The following is a 17,337-nucleotide window of genomic DNA, read 5'->3' as shown; positions in this document are numbered from 1 at the left end:
CTCAGCAAATACCATCAACACCTTAAAGACAAGAAAAGAGGTGCACCGGCAGACAACATCAAAGCAAGGACCTCTTCAGCACCGTCAAAGGGTTCTCTTGCCCATCAGCCACGGAGAACATGATCTCCTGTTCCCAGGAACTCTGCGATACCCTGGCAGACTATTTTCACAACAGGATATCCACCATCGACAGTAACTTCGGACCCCAACCAACTGACCTCTACAACATCCTCACACCAACCGAAGCCACCCACAACTATCCACACACTGCATAGGAACAGCTCACCACACAGCCATCATTAACTCCATCCACTTCGGAACCACCATGGACCCCTGCCTCGACCACTTCTTCAACCGTAGGAGCAATGAAATCCGCTGCAAACTCACCTCCATTCTCAACACATCAATTACCATGGCTGCCTTCACCGACAGAAACACACAGAGGTCAGATCCCTCCTTAAGAAATCCTTAGTCGACCCCCAGCGAACTAAATAACTACCACTCCATCTTGCTATTCCCCTTCCCTGCCAAAGTCCTCGAGAAGGACATAAACAGCCAGCTCACCGAACACCTGGAGAAAAATTACTTGCTGGATGCCTCTCAATCCGGTTTCTGCACCAACCACAGCACCGGGACCACCCTGTTTGCTGCAACTACATCTGAACCTTCCAGGGTGAGACTGTGGCCCTGATCCTCCTCGACCGCTCAGCAACGTTCAATACCTTATCCCACCACATACTCATCAAGAGACTCCACTAAATCGGGATCCATGGAGGTGCCATCAAATGGACTGCATCCTTCCTCAAAGGACAAACCCACAGAGTCCGCCTACCACCCTTCACCTCAAGACCAAAGAGTAGCATCTACAGCGCCTCTCCAGGATCATCACAGAGCATCCCCCTGTTCAACACCTACATGATGCCCAAAGTCAACATAGTCAGAACCTATAGCATCTACATCATTTCCTAACCAGACGACACCCAGGACATTCTCTCGCTTTCAGAAGACCCCTCCACCACCAGGACCAACTTCCACAATTGTATGACGGGTGTCACCTCCTGGATGAAGACCAACTGCCTGAAGCTCAGCATGGACAAGACGGAACTGCTGATTTTTTGGGAACACCACATCCCTGAGGAATGACACCTGGTGGCCCTCCGAACTTGGACCCACACCATCAGACCTGCAACCTTGGCATTATCCTGGACAGCAAACCCACCATGAAACACCAGATCAACGCAGTCTCCTCCGCCTGCTTCCACACACTGCATGCTCCGAAAGATCTTCAGATGGCTCGTCAGCACCAGGAAAACCATCACTCAAGCCCTAGTTACGAGCTGGCTGGAAAACAGCAATGCGCTCTAAGCAGAAATCATCCTTAAACTCCTGAAGATACTCCAGACGATACAGAACTCAGTAGCCACACTCTTCCTCAACCACCCCAAACAGACCCACATCACCCCCCCCCCCCCCCTCCCCAACTCGGGAACCTCCACTGGCTCCCCAGCCAGAGCAGATGCCAATTCAAGACGCTACAAGGCATTCCACAACCAAGGACCAGCATATATCAACCACAGCAGGAACTTCCAACAATTCTCAAGGCACCTGCGCTCTGCCTCCCTCCCACATACCCTGCATTTGCTGAAGCTACAGTGGAAAACGAGCCTTCTACCTCGCCGCCAAGTCCTGGAACGATCTTCCCTTCTCACATGGAATTCAGAAAAGGGCTCAAGACCTGGCTCTTCGACTGATCCCAGCAAGAACCTAGAGCCTGGAAACCCTCACCTGTGATTAGCCTCTTTGTACAAATCCAAGTTGATTGATTGGGTAACTTGCGTTCCAGTTCAGGGAAGATCTGTCCTGTCCCTACTGGAACAGGTTCAAGACTGAGAACAAAGAAGGATGATAGTTGGTAGGAAGTGCAAATACAGAACTGGGCATCCCAGCTAGAAATCACTTCTCTGCAACTATTAGCAATTCCAGTCCAGACTATTAAAACTACTTAAATACTGACAAAATTCTAGGCAGCTCCATATCAAGATTCCAAAAGACAAAGGAGAGGGATTCTCTAGAGAGTTCCTTAAAGCAAACAAAAGGAAATGCCGGATTCTGGCTCTAACATTCCAGATTACCCTTTTGTGTAGATACAGGAAAGAATTGCTATTTTACCTGTACATATAGGTCCCTGAATTTTTTAGATCCAAAAGGCCGTTTTAACTAATCCATATTCATAGGGCTTGCCCAAGGGGGTATGGGACCCCTCAAAAAGGAGCGCTATGGCAGGCGGTAGGCAGAGAACAGGTGCCATAAGAGATTTGGGAAGAAATATGGGATACAGAGACAAGAGACCGACCCAACACAGAAGGGTGAGGCAAGATAGGGCAGTGGTATGAGGTCTCCAACAAATAATGTAGTAAGACAAATGCAGCAGAGAAAGACATCAAACCGTTAGCAGACCAACATGAAATGTTTTAAATGTAACGCCAGAGAGAGACATCAAACACCACCTAGATACACAAGCTCAAGCCATTTTTAAAAATACATTGTATTCGAACGCCAACACTAGTAAAATGAATTCAAACTGATACCCTTTAAGGAAAAGGTCTTGGACTAAATACAAACCAAAGCTTTACTCATTTTTCATATTTAACAGTTTGTGCTAGTACTTACCTTAATGAGGGTACCATCTTCACCCTGTGACCCTTTGTACAGTTTCTTCTGCTTCCCAGTGCCAATGTTAAATAGCCTAAGTAGTAATGAGAGGGACAGGTTAAAAAACATGAAATTGGTTTGCATGTCCTTGAATTGTGGTAGCAAAATTGAAAACAAGGTTTTAATAAACAAGGCTCTTGCATTCAACAGGAGACTGAAGCAATGGTAAGAGATAAGTTAACTGCAAAGAAAGCCATAATGTAGCCAGATGAAAGACTTTGGATAGAGAACATATAAGAATCAAAAGAGGTGCACTGAAACAAATGGCACCAGATGAAAAGCACTACATGGCAAAGCATTCAAATGAGGGTACATTCAAGGATGAACAATGAAAGAAAGGCATACTTGTTTTAGTGGGCAGGGAAAAAGTGCCGGGGACGTGCTCGTCCTAAATGGATCAAAGAGTATACTTCACGTAAAAACCCAGCCTGTAAATGAGCCAACAGTATCACATGCAGTCCTTGGCACATCATCATAATCTAACACTGATGGGAGGATAGCGTGTGCCCAAACGCCAAATCTGCTTTGAGCAAGATGTGTTAAGAGAAAACTGGAAATTGAGAGATTACTCTGGAGAGATGGCAGAGAACCAATTAATGCTAAGAAAATAATGAGTGCCAGAAGGGAGAACCACTGATGTAACCATTTGAAAACCACTAACTTGATGAGGTTTGCAAGGGGAAGAACATCAGAGAAAGAGTGCTAAAATTATAGGGCTACATTAATAGGTGGTATAAGAAAATAGGCTGGCTAGCAAGGTAATTGAACAGTCTGAGACATCGATCAAATAAAACTGAAAACAGTGTATGCTAAGGGATAGTGCTTGTTGGAAACCGGGCAACCGGGTTAGCAGTCACCAGGTTCCCAGCACAATGGTAGCTTGGCTCGAGCGGTTGGGGGTCAGGCACCGTGTTAAGCGTACGTCACACCCTCACAATAACCATGCGTTCATCCGTTCCAAAAACGACACTACACCGTAAAAATAATGCAAGTCAAGTTGAAAATATATATGTCTTTATCTTATTTTCTCTTAGTTGCAGGTATCATTACATAAATACAAGACAATAGGATTTTCCTTAAAAGAGCAGGTCAAATAAATAATACTACATTGGAATTTCAATAAATAGGTTCAGGTCATAAATAAGCAAGGAATAAATAGATGTTATGTTATGTTATAGTTTTTTGTATAGCGCACAGCTGCCGCAGCAAAGTGGCGTCCTGGCGCTGAGGAGATGTGCAATAAATACAGATGGCAAATAAATACAGTCAGACAATAAATATAGTGCAGGAATAAATTAGTGGATGACAATAAATAAAGCACCTCAATAAATATGGTAAAACAATCAATGACAGTTACAGTGCAAATCATTTACATGAGGTCACTTGGTCTTACTTTGCCCATACACCACTTCAGGACACTTGGATGGCATGGGGGAGCCCCACCTAGTTTGGTCAAGGCTGGGGCCTAACCTGAGGTAGAACAAGAGTAATCTAAAGATCTGGCCCTCCAATCTACACAGCTCTTTATAGAGGTCACTGTACCAGTCTCAGTTCACCCCTGGCACTCTCAGGCTGGTTCTAGCACCCCTTTAGCCCCTAGAATGGTCTTTTAGGGCTCCACAGGGCCTCAGATACCCCCTCTACCACTTACTGCCCTTTTCACGATGATCGGCTCCGCTCGGCGCTGTGTCGACGCCGTAAGGCGGCCTCGGATCGATGTCGTTGGGCGGCCTCGACGTCGCTGGGCGGTCTCGACTCGATGTCGCTGGGCGGTCTCGACTCGATGTCGCTGGGCGGTCTCGACTCGATGTCGCTGGGCGAACTCGACTCGATGTCGCCTTCCGGCGTCACAGGGACTCGGACTCCCCACTTCCTGGTGTCTCCGGAGTGCGATCTCCACTCCCGACCTCCGGCGCGCTTCACCTCGGTTTCCGGCGACTCCGGTGGGCGGACTTCACTACCCCGTCGACGCCTCACCTCGACCTCAGGTGACTCCCGACTCGACCCCCGGCGCCTCTCCACGACCTCCGTCGGCGCCCTCACTCGACCTCGGGTTACTCCTTACTCGACCTCCGGTGACTCTCCACGACCTCCGTCGGCGCCCTCACTCGACCTCTGGCGGCTCCGGGTACGACGTCTGCTTTCTGTCAGCGCCGCTTCCCCACCTCAGGCCCCAGGTCTCCAGGCTTCTCGACGTCAGGACTCCAGGAGGACACTGCTGAACAGGTCAGGAACTTGCTGTTCTTCTTTAAGGCCTGATTCAAATATTCAGTCCTTTAAGATGGTTCTTCTGTTCTTGATCCCACACAGGGCTTTAGGCTGGGCTTGGTCAGTAGAGACTAGCATCAAGGGTGGGTTTCTGGACCCCACTCCAAGCACTGGTTTCCACCTCTGCTGCCTTACTCCGACCTCCTTCTATCTCTGTCCTCTCTCTTCTCCAGTCAGTTGCCAACTGTCACTCTGAGATGGCCTCCCAACATTCTAAACTGCCTCTCACTGTCACAGGGTTCTAGAATGTTACGGAAGGTTCTAGAAATCTCCAGTGGGTTCTGATGATGTCACAGGTGACAATGGGTGGCCACCATTTTGTGTCTCAGGCCCTCAGACGGAAGTTCCAGGGGAAGGGAAAATGGCTCCCTGACCCTGCATCAACACTAAAAAGTCTGGTGGTTCCCAAAAAGGAAAAATTATAACAGGGTTTGAGGCAAAAGTGGGACAAAATAAATAATGATGAGGAGGGACCACCCAAAGGGCTGACAGGTCTAACACACGTCCCCCCCAACTGAAAGTGGGGAGAGCTACCCAACCCCTTGGGAGTTCTCATCACTAAGGCGGAAATACCTTGAGAGACCGTCTGCATTGGCGTGGTCCACTCCAGGCCGATGTTCCACCTGAAAGTCCATTCCCTGTAGGGAGATAGACCACCTTAGCAACTTGGGATTCTCCCACTTCATCTGCATCAGCCAACGAAGGGGTCTGTGGTCGGTCTGAACTAGGAAGTGCGAGCCAAACAGGTATGGCCGCAACTTCTTCAGAGCCCATACCACTGCAAAGGCTTCACGCTCTATTGCACTCCACTTCTGTTCCCTGGGAAGTAGTCTCCGGGATAGGAAGACCACGGGTTGATCCAGACCCTCTTCATTGAGTTGCGATAACACTGCCCCAATGCCATGTTCCGATGCATCCGTCTGGACAATGAACTCCTTGGAAAAATCTGGGGCCCTTAAGACCGGGGCCTCGCACATGGCTTGCTTCAGTTTCACAAAGGCCTGCTGACAAGCCTCCGTCCAGACTACCCGTCGAGGTTGCTTCTTGGACGTGAGCTCCGTGAGGGGGGCCACAATGGTCCCGTACCCCTTCACGAAGCGGCGGTAGTATCCGGTGAGGCCCAGAAAAGCTCGGACCTCAGTCTGAGTCTTGGGGGGTTCCCAGGCCATGATAGCCTCGATTTTCGCCTGGAGGGGTTGCACCGCTCCCCTACCCACCAAGTGTCCAAGGTACAATACTGACCCCTGCCCGATCTGGCATTTACTGGCCTTGATCGTTAAACCAGCTTGTTTCAGGGCCTGGAGAACAGTTTGCAGGTGACGCAAGTGATCCTCCCAGCTGTTACTGAAGACGGCAATGTCATCCAGATAAGCAGCAGAGAAACTCACCATTCCGGCGAGGATCTGGTTCACCAGACGCTGAAACATGGCAGGGGCGTTCTTGAGCCCAAAGGGCATCACAAAGAACTGGTAGTGGCCCTTGGGCGTGGAGAAGGCTGACCTTTCCTTAGCTCCATCAGTCAGAGAGATCTGCCAGTACCCGGATGTAAGGTCAAAGGTACTCAAATATTGGGCAGCTCCCAGCCGGTCAATCAGTTCATCCGCCCTCGGGATCGGATGAGCATCCGTCTTGGTTACTGAATTCAGTCCCCGGTAGTCCACACAGAACCTCAGTTCCGGTTGGGCACCCGGTGGTGCAGCTTTTGGTACTAGTACCACCGGACTGGACCAGGGGCTGCTGGAAGGTTCAATCACTCCTAGCTCCAGCATCTTAGTGACTTCACTGTGAATGCTGGCCTTCACCTTGTCTGTCATCCGGTAGATCTTTGACTTCACAGGTGGGCTGTCTCCTGTGTCCACGTCATGGACGCACAGGTGAGTCCTACCCGGAACAAGGGAGAACAACGAAGAGTACTGCCCCAGGACCTGGCGGCAGTCCTCCTGCTGTTCAGGAGTTAGGGACGGGGAGAGAATCACTCCCTCCACCAACCCATCCTTCTCTTGAGACGCAAATAAGTCGGGGAGAGGCTCGCTTTCCACGTCCTCTGCTCAGTCAGTCACCATTAACAATATGACTTCGGGCCTCTCATGGTGGGGTTTGAGGCGGTTGGCGTGCAGCACTCGTAGGGGCTGGCGAGGGGTCTTCAGATCCACCAAGTAGGTAGCCTTACCCTTCTTCTCCAACACCTCAAAGGGTCCTGACCAGCGATCCTGGAGGGCGCTAAGCTCTCCTGGTTCGATCACCCACACCTTCTGGCCAGGCTCCAACTCCACCGGGTGAGCGTTGTGGTCATACCACGCCTTCATCACTGCTTGGCTGGCTTCCAAGTTGTCAGAAGCTTGCTTCCACAACTTAGCCATTTGGCTCCGGAAGGCCAGCATGTAGCTCACTGTAGGAGAGTAGGGTCTGCTTTCTATGTTCACCCCCACTTTTTGCTTTTGCTTTACTGGTTTTCGACTTAGATGTGGCTGTGGGCCTGCTAATCAGACCCACAGCCCTGCTGTTCTCTCTCTAAATTAATACTATGTACTTTAGGTGCATAACCCATTTGGATAGGATCACCTTATTGGCCCCTGTACAGTGTACCCTAGGTACCCAGGGCATAGGTGTACCCTAGGCCTACCAGGGGCTGCAGCATGTATTATGCCACCCCTGGCCTGGCCTTCCATTTTGACACAACTGGCTGATCACTCAGCTGGGGCAAGGTCGTGTAATCACCCCTTGCTTAGGTGTAGTATTCCTATACCTAACTTATATATAGACACATGTGTACCTATCAGTCACTCCTATGGCAGGCCTTAACAATCCTGGAGGCAGAGTGCTTGGTAACATGTGAGATGGTGCTCTAGCATGAGCTGAGCCTGTCTGCAGCTTTCGGAACCATGTCCTTATAGCTGTTCTATGATATAGCCTACCATATACTCTTAAAGTGCCTTATAATCTTAGACGGTTATGGTAACTATGGTTTGGCTTTATCGAAACATGTCGTGTAAGGTGTCTAACACTGTGGAATAATACCCCCATGCCATTTCTGGACATGAGGATATTATTCCCCCCTTCTAGAGGGGAAGACATGTTAAAATCATACTTCACTGTTAGCCTCTGACCAAAGCCTCAGCATCACAAAATGGATGCTGCTGCCACAGACACGAGTCTGACCTCCTGCTGCTGGGAGTGATCCCAGCCAGGGAGGCCTGGACAATAGGTTTCCTGCTTGGGGAGGTGCTAGCACCTCCCCAGACAGCCTTTAGTGTATTGGGGCAGGGTGGGCTGAAAGGAATGAGACATGCCTGAGGCACACAAGGTGTTCCTTGCATAGTCCAGTTCAAACCGGCGCTGGGGCACTCCAGCCCCAGCTCTGGCGCGAAACTGGACAAAGGGAAGTGGGTGTAACCACCCCCTCCCAGGTCCCACCCATAAGGCGTGACCTAGCAGGTATCCCAGCCCCCCAGATTAGTATAAGAGTGGGAGTTGGGCCTCAAGACTTTAGATTATCCTGAACCTGCAAAACTGAACAGAAACTCTGGACCTTCGACATTCGACGAAAGAAGAAGACTGAAGAATCTCCCTTGTAGCCAAGGAGTGGCTACCCTGTGCAAACAGGCACCATCAAGAGACTACCCTTTGCTTTGTGAAACGTTCTACGAGGAACCGACTGCAGAGCCCGACCAGAGCCTTGACTTCCAGACTTCTCCGACCCTCATCCACATCTGCAGCAGAGCTGAGATCCGTGGAGGCGACAAGCGACGTGGGACCGGCTACCTGGAAAAAGTGGCTAGTAACTTACAGCGCAGCTTCTGAGGTACCCTCGAAGTTGTGCACCGGGGATTGAGAAGCCCCAACCCCAAGCACCATCTGCACCGAAGATCAGCCCCCCACACTCCACGAGTCCTGCGTGGGGCCCTTCAGCATTTTCCTGCTTGCCGCGTCTGTCCGGTTGCTTGCCCGCTGGCTAGTGGCCTCTGTGACGACGCACCCTGAAATCTTCTGCGCTGGTTTGGCTCCTCCAGACTGGCTCCCGCTTCTCTGCAAAGAAGAAGCACCCCAGACCTTCCTGGTCTGCACCAGAAGCAAGTCCTCCGTTCTCCGTGGGTTCCGCTTGCCAAGGCTTGGTGAGTCCTAGTCCGACTTCGACGCCGCCGACAGCAAGAGCCTTCGTGGGACAGCTCGCCTCCTGGTCCTGGTCGCCCTCGACGCTTCCTGGTCCTCCTGGCTGCAGCGACAAGCTTCACCTTCACCTGCATTCTTCACGACATCGCCTGGTTCCTTCCTGGTTCCACGTGGTCACTGGCTAGTGACCTTGACTCTGTCCCTTCTGCTTGCAGGTCTCCTCTCTTCTTGATCCCAGCCTTGGGATCCACCGGACACTCTTCACTGACTGCCTGTCAGCATCTTTCTTCAGGCATCCATAGGAGTCAACGACGAAAACGACGCATCTTCACCCCTATGCACCCGCAGCCTGTGGGCTAGGTAACTTGGGTACTCCGGTGCTCATCAGGATAGTGACTATCCTAGTGTCTAGTTTTCAAGTCTCAACTTCCTAGCTACTCCGGAAGTGTCCTAAATCTACCGTTTTCTAAACTGTACTATTGCTATTGACTTTTACGCATTACGCGTGAGTGTATCCACTCTGCACACGAATCCCGTGGGCCTCCCACTTCCTAACTAATGCTAGTGTAGTGTAGCCCCAGCGATTCCCTAGGCCTAGGCCTATTCTATTTCCGTGACAGTGGTCCTTATACCACTTACTTAGTATATGGTTTGCGTGGCCCCTAGGGCCTAACTGTATTACTTACCTGTGTGACTTAATGTATGCATAAATAAGACTGTGTTGTACTTACCTCTAGTCTCATAAAGAGTGCTGAGGGTTTGCTTAGAATAAATGCACTTTATTTTATATATATATCTGTTGTGGTGTCCTTTCATTTGGTATTCAAGGGATTATATATGGTATCACAGCTGGCTTCACATGCCATTCAGAGTTTAGCCTAAGACTGCTCTTGTCCATGCTACCACTAGGATAGCTGGTCTATAAGGTTGACTTTACAACCAATCACCACAAGGGTATTTGGACTGATATAAGGTGTACACTATAACTAGTGACATCATACATCAGGCCAACTTCTCACACTCACCACGTCCTGGGGAAGCTTTCTGGGAGTTCTTTCCCATCCGTCTCTCACCAGGCTGAGAGGTCCACGCACAGGGTGCCCATACAAAAGCTCGAAGGGGCTGAAGCCCACTCCCTTCTGTGGCACTTCCCTGTAAGAAAACAATAGACAGGGTAGGAGGACGTCCCATTTCCTCCGCAGGCTTTCAGGCAGACTTCTGATCATGCCTTTCAAGGTTTTATTGAACCTCTCCACCAGACCATTGGTCTGGGGGTGGTAAGGAGTGGTGAACCGGTATGTCACTCCACACTCCTTCCACATCGCCCGCATGTATGCTGACATGAAGTTGGTCCCCCTGTCGGACACAACTTCCTTGGGAAAACCCACTCGGGTAAAGATTCCCATCAGGGCCCTAGCCACAACAGGTGCAGTAATGGTCCTCAGAGGTATGGCCTCTGGGTACCGTGTGGCATGATCCACCAGAACCAGGATAAACCTGTGACCAGCTGTAGTAGGCGGATCTAACGGACCCACAATGTCGATGCCCACCCTTTCAAAGGGGGTGCTAACGACAGGAAGTGGTTCCAGGGGAGCTTTCAGCTTCACCCCTGTTTTCCCACTGGCTTGACAAGACACACACGTCCGGCAGTAGGTGTCGGACGACACTTTCATCTGAGGCCAATAAAAGTGCGGGACAAGCCGGGCAAAGGTCTTGTCTTGCCCCAGGTGTCCTGCCAAGGGGATCTCATGAGCCAATTCCAGAAGGAAGGCTCGGTAACGTTGAGGGACAACCAAGGCCCGTGACGATCCGTGCATGGGCGCCTTGGGTTCACTGTAGAGGAGGCCATCCTCCCAGTAAATATTGTAGTTCCCCTCAACGTTACCTGCTGCCTGGGCTTCGGCCTGTCGCCTCAGTCCCTCAAGGGTAGGACACTCCCTCTGGCCCTTGCAGAATTCCTCCCTGGTCGGCCCTCCCTCCACGTGCCACTCGGCCGGGATGGGTAGGTTCTCCAGGTTGGTAACATCCCCCTCCGCGGACTCCTGGTCCACCACCTCCGGTGGCCTATCCGTCACACGGGGCGCGGATGCCGAGGCAGGCTCCTCCTGCCCTCGGTTCTTCCCTTGGTCGGCAGCCGGCGGTGCCTTTGTTCCAGGCTCCCGCCTAAACGAACTCCCCCTCCGGGTAGTCGCAGACCTTGTGCTGACACAGGCCCAGTCAGGTGTACCCAGCATCTCAGCATGAGTCCGGTATTCCACCTCCTTCCAAGCATTATGCTCCATGTCATTCCCCAGCAGACAATCGACTGGCACGGCAGGGCTTACGGCAACTCGAAGTGACCCTGCAACCCCTTCCCATTCAAATGGAACCTCGGCCACCGGATAGTGGCCCATTCTGCCGTCAGCCATCGCGGCAGGGTGGAGTAAATGGGGAATCACCTGCTCTGGAGACACCAGTTGGCTACGTACCATAGTCATACTGGCTCCTGTGTCTCTCAGAGCCTCCCCTCTTTGGCCGTTGGTGACCCACTGCCCATACTTTGTGGTATTTGCGGGCACCTGGATCTTAGGAACCATCTCCCGTTCTCCCAGGGACACTAAAGTGACACCCGCCCACTCCCTTCCCTTATCTAAAGGCATCTCCTCCCCGAGCACTACACTAGCTACTCCGGGGGCCTTTCCTCCGATGGGAGGGGGTGGTCTTTTCGGGCACTTCACATCTCCCTTATAGTGTCCGACACCACCGCACTCAAAGCAATGGACAACCCTTGGCTGCTGACTCTGGCCAGGATTAGGGTTTCTGGGGGGGTTAGCCCTAGGGGTAAATCCTGTTCCCTTCCCTTGGAAACTATTTTGGGGGCCTTTAGAGAACTCAGTTTTCTTTTCCCCTCCCTCTTTCTTCTGGGGGGCGCCCTGTCCGGTCTTTTGAGAGTCCCCTCCAGTCCCCCTTTTGGACACTCGGGTACTAGCCCAAATGTCCGCCTCCTCAGCAAGCTTCCGGGGATTGGTCAGCTTGCTATCCACCAGGTGTTGACGCAGTTCAGGGAAACATTTTTCGAGCAGGTGTTCCTTCAACATTAAATCAAACAACCCCTCGTAGTCCCTCACCTCACTGCCTTGTATCCAACCCTCGAATGCCTTCTTTGCATAGTCCAGGAAATCCACCCAATTCTGTGTGCCCAGTTTGTGGCTACCCCGGAACTTCTGTCTATACTTCTCGGGTGTTAGTCCAAACTTCCTCACGAGCGCCACTTTCATGGTGGGGTAGTGGGTCTGCTCATCCTGCTCCAGGGCCAATAATGTATCCCTACCAGCTGGAGGCATGCATTTGTACAATCCCCCTCCCCAATACTTCTCTGGAACCCCATGGACTCTTAATGAGATCTCATAGGCCGCTAGCCACTTGGCGATATCATCACCCGCACTATAGCTAGCTACTATGTCTTTTGGCAAATAGGGTTTGGATTCCCTGGTGATTTCTCTTTCTTCGCTGCCACCATTAGGAACAGTGTGTGCCCCGACCCGTAGGATCTGGAGATCTATCCCCCTGAGCCTCAACTCGTGAGCCATCCTCCGTTCCTCTTTTTCCTTCTCCAGCTTCGCCAAATCCCATGTGAGCGGTCTTTTCTCCCTCCGGTCAATGAATTCTGCTTCTAATAAGCCGTTGCTAGAGACACTGCTGCCCTTCCTTGAAAGTGTTCTGGGCCCCACTACTAGGTCCCCCACCTCAGGTTGGTACAAACCAGCCCCCTCGCTGTCAGGCTCTCCATCCCTGTCCTCCTTCTCAACCTTACTTTCTCGTCGTGCCTCCCACCAAGCCCTTAAGCTGGTCTGGAGCTCACCCTTCTTTGCACCTTGGGGACAAAACACCCCCTCTCTCTGACAAAACTCCCTGAGTTGGGCCACAGTATAAGTTTCCACATCCTCCAACACAAACTCCATTTTGCCCACTCAGGATAGAAGACAGTTGCTTACAGAAGCTATGCAGGGGGGTACCTTTTGTAATACCTCCTCCCACCACCAGAAGTAAATTTGGAAAAAACAAAACTCAAAATTAGGAAGTCCGCTTGGAGAAAACTCCCGGTGTAGGCCTATGGACTACCCACAGTTATTGTCGAGTGGACGCAAGCACAGCTCAATCCCACCGCTGAACACCAATTTTATGTTGGAAACCGGGCAACCGGGTTAGCAGTCACCAGGTTCCCAGCACAATGGTAGCTTGGCTCGAGCGGTTGGGGGTCAGGCACCGTGTTAAGCGTACGTCACACCCTCACAATAACCATGCGTTCATCCGTTCCAAAAACGACACTACACCGTAAAAATAATGCAAGTCAAGTTGAAAATATTATGTCTTTATCTTATTTTCTCTTAGTTGCAGGTTTCATTACATAAATACAAGACAATAGGATTTTCCTTAAAAGAGCAGGTCAAATAAATAATACTACATTGGAATTTCAATAAATAGGTTCAGGTCATAAATAAGCAAGGAATAAATAGATGTGCAATAAATACAGATGGCAAATAAATACAGTCAGACAAATATAGTGCAGGAATAAATTTGTGGATAACAATAAATAAAGCACCTCAATAAATATGGTAAAACAATCAATGACAGTTACAGTGCAAATCATTTACATGAGGTCACTTGGTCTTACTTTGCCCATACACCACTTCAGGACACTTGGATGGCATGGGGGAGCCCCACCTAGTTTGGTCAAGGCTGGGGCCTAACCTGAGGTAGAACAAGAGTAATCTAAAGATCTGGCCCTCCAATCTACACAGCTCTTTATAGAGGTCACTGTACCAGTCTCAGTTCACCCCTGGCACTCTCAGGCTGGTTCTAGCACCCCTTTAGCCCCTAGAATGGTCTTTTAGGGCTCCACAGGGCCTCAGATACCCCCTCTACCACTTACTGCCCTTTTCACGATGATCCGCTCCGCTCAGCGCCGTGTCGACGCCGTGAGGCGGCCTCGGATCGATGTCGTTGGGCGGCCTCGACTCGGTGTCGCTGGGCGGCCTCGACTCGGTGTCGCTGGGCGGCCTCGACTCGGTGTCGCTGGGCGGCCTCGACTCGGTGTCGCTGGGCGGCCTCGACTCGGTGTCGCTGGGCGGCCTCGACTCGGTGTCGCTGGGCGGCCTCGACTCGGTGTCGCCTTCCGGCGTCACAGGGACTCGGACTCCCCACTTCCTGGTGTCTCCGGAGTGCGATCTCCACTCCCGACCTCCGGCGCGCTCCACCTCGGTTTCCGGCGACTCCGGTGGGCGGACTTCACTCCCCCGTCGACGCCTCACCTCGACCTCAGGTGACTCCCGACTCGACCCCCGGCGCCTCTCCACGACCTCCGTCGGCGCCCTCACTCGACCTCGGGTTACTCCTTACTCGACCTCCGGTGACTCTCCACGACCTCCGTCGGCGCCCTCACTCGACCTCTGGCGGCTCCGGGTACGACGTCTGCTTTCTGTCAACGCCGCTTCTCCACCTCAGGCCCCAGGTCTCCAGGCTTCTCGACGTCAGGACTCCAGGAGGACACTGCTGAACAGGTCAGGAACTTGCTGTTCTTCTTTAAGGCCTGTTTCAAATATTCAGTCCTTTAAGATGGTTCTTCTGTTCTTGATCCCACACAGGGCTTTAGGCTGGGCTTGGTCAGTAGAGACTAGCATCAAGGGTGGGTTTCTGGACCCCACTCCAAGCACTGGTTTCCACCTCTGCTGCCTTACTCCGACCTCCTTCTATCTCTGTCCTCTCTCTTCTCCAGTCAGTTGCCAACTGCCACTCTGAGATGGCCTCCCAACATTCTAAACTGCCTCTCACTGTCACAGGGTTCTAGAATGTTACAGAAGGTTCTAGAAATCTCCAGTGGGTTCTGATGATGTCACAGGTGACAATGGGTGGCCACCATTTTGTGTCTCAGGCCCTCAGACGGAAGTTCCAGGGGAAGGGAAAATGGCTCCCTGACCCTGCATCAACACTAAAAAGTCTGGTGGTTCCCAAAAAGGAAAAATTATAACAGGGTTTGAGGCAAAAGTGGGACAAAATAAATAATGATGAGGAGGGACCACCCAAAGGGCTGACAGGTCTAACAGTGCTGCATTGTGTTACCTGCAAATTGTTAATCCTAGCTACGGAACTCACCTTATGTTACGGTCTTGACAGCCAACAGCGGCATACTTCCAGCTGGGGTCTACATCCATATCATACAAGGTGGTCTTTCGAACAACGTGGTGGGTTCGCATGAATTGGATGCCATCTCCCGACTGTACAAAGGGATTGAAACATGAAAAAACATATATACAGATATCCAAAACATGATAGACCAAAGGTGTGAACTTTTATGCTCTTGTGGCAAGATATTATAAAATCTTCATACCACCTACAAAAGGAGTGTTAATTCAAGTGTAGAATCCTTAGTGTTTAATCTGAGGTTTAATACACATCAATAAGTGTTTTTTTTTGTTTTTTTTAACATTAGGTCGCCCCAGGCCAAGGTAGACTTTGAAGTCTCCAAAACATAAACCGTCACATGTTCTGCGAACAGACACCATTTTTATGAAGGAAACATTTCTGCAACCTAATTACACGGTCAAATCCACTATCACAAAAACACGCCCTAACAGGTCAGAATTTGGCTGTGTGGTTCACAAATGAATAAGAACTAACAATTGTATTATTTTACTAGATCAACTGACATCAAATATGGAACGGTCTATGTACAAACTCGTAACAGCACACTCATCTTGATGAGTTCTTCCCTACCAGAGTTAGAAGGCCTGACTCAAGCCGCCTATACTGAATGCGTTGAGAAGAGCCAACTTTTGCTCAGGCACTGAAGGTGGCGGAGAGAAACTGTGCCATGATAGAGGCACAGAAAAAGAAATTATTCTTTACAGTTTTTTTTCCATGCAGTCAATGAAGTATTTGAAAGTCACAAGAACATATAAAGGTCATTGTGCCGTTCTATATGCCCAAAAATGAGATCCAACATTGTGCTAATAGTCTGCTGAGTCACAAAACAGTGCCAAGATTAAAACAAGCTCAAGTCAGGAAAATAGAAGAGAACCCCATGCACATAAGAGCTGCATGCTTACAATGTTTAGCGTCTTTGTGGAGTCCATTACAGAAAGCCTGTCTATTCCACCCAGAAGACCGTCCAAACAGCAGTCAAATGACTGCCCATGGAAATTTGTAGGGGACGCAAGCTTTGGACCAATTCTTTGAACTTTGACATCCACCTGGTCTGTCAATTTACAATCCCAGCAATAAGAATCTTTTGACTAGCAGAGTCTATAAATTAGGAAACCTGGTTCTTGCCAATCAGTCGCAATCTTGCCCGACCACTTGATTGATGGTCAGAAAACAGTGCCTTCTTATTTGACAATTACTCATCACTGGTCGTCCATGTAAATTTAGAGTGCAGAATTAGCTAGTTAGGTAGCTTTTATTAAATATTAAACTGTTGTGAAAGACTGTTCTGCTGATTTATCTAGTGCTTGGCTTCAACAGTTACTACATTAATTTCAGCACAGATTGCCAGGAAGAATAATTAGCACAACAAAACTTGAAACACATGATCACACGTCCCCAGCACTAATATCCGTACGCCTTCAGCGAGGAATGAGTTGGAAACTATGCCCATTGACCTTACTTTGTTAGTGTCCTAACCTTTAGTTTGTCTATATTCTCGCAACACATTGCTATACGAACTCCAAGCCGTGCCAGACTGTGGGGTTTGGGAGTACCAGCTCAACGGTAAGAAATAGTACTCTGTGACCTTGGGAATCCTTGACCCTCTGAAATACAGCAAGCTGTTTGATTCACAATAAATATAACCAACTTTATAAAATGTTATGGCATTTGTGAGAAGATTGTGTTTACCCTCCCGCATTATATTTTCATATTACAAGTATTCTTTGAGAAAGATGCCAGCCTCCCTCCTAAACCGTAAAAAATAGTGCTGTAAACCAATGAAATAACCAGCATGTTAGCAGCTGTCAACAGTGAGTAATTTTTACAAAAAAAATAATTTAAACAGTTATTTCTACGGCTCTGATTTACCAGAACTCTAATACACAGACCTCTCCCCCAGAGGGCAGACCATGGGACCGAGGGATGGCCAAAGCAATGATCCAGTAGTGGAGGAAGAAGTAGGGCACCTTAGGAAACTTTGTGACAAAGAGCTGCACGAGTCATCTCTAATGAGGGTCCAGTCTTTATTAGGCCTGAAACCCCAGCTCTTCTCTATATCGTGTG

General features: G+C 50.0%; 1 protein-coding gene across 3 annotated transcripts in view; it reads right to left on the bottom strand.

Annotated features, from left to right (window-relative positions):
- The window catches only part of MAPKBP1 (mitogen-activated protein kinase binding protein 1), a 953,926-nt gene that overhangs the window by 242,350 nt on the left and 694,239 nt on the right, over positions 1 to 17,337 (bottom strand). For all 3 annotated transcript variants that reach the window (XM_085627077.1, XM_085627078.1, XM_085627079.1), the window contains exons 16-17: positions 15,223 to 15,344; positions 2,671 to 2,746 (exon numbers count right to left, since the gene is read on the bottom strand). In XM_085627077.1, coding sequence (XP_085483203.1) covers positions 2,671 to 2,746; positions 15,223 to 15,344 — 198 coding nt within the window. The remainder of the gene's footprint in view (positions 1 to 2,670; positions 2,747 to 15,222; positions 15,345 to 17,337) is intronic.

Source organism: Triturus cristatus, chromosome 9 (assembly GCF_964204655.1).
Source record: "Triturus cristatus chromosome 9, aTriCri1.1, whole genome shotgun sequence".
NCBI classification, from domain to species: domain Eukaryota; kingdom Metazoa; phylum Chordata; class Amphibia; order Caudata; family Salamandridae; genus Triturus; species Triturus cristatus.
The sequence above is the reverse complement of the archived record's forward strand: the minus strand, read 5'-3'. Positions and strand labels throughout refer to the sequence as shown.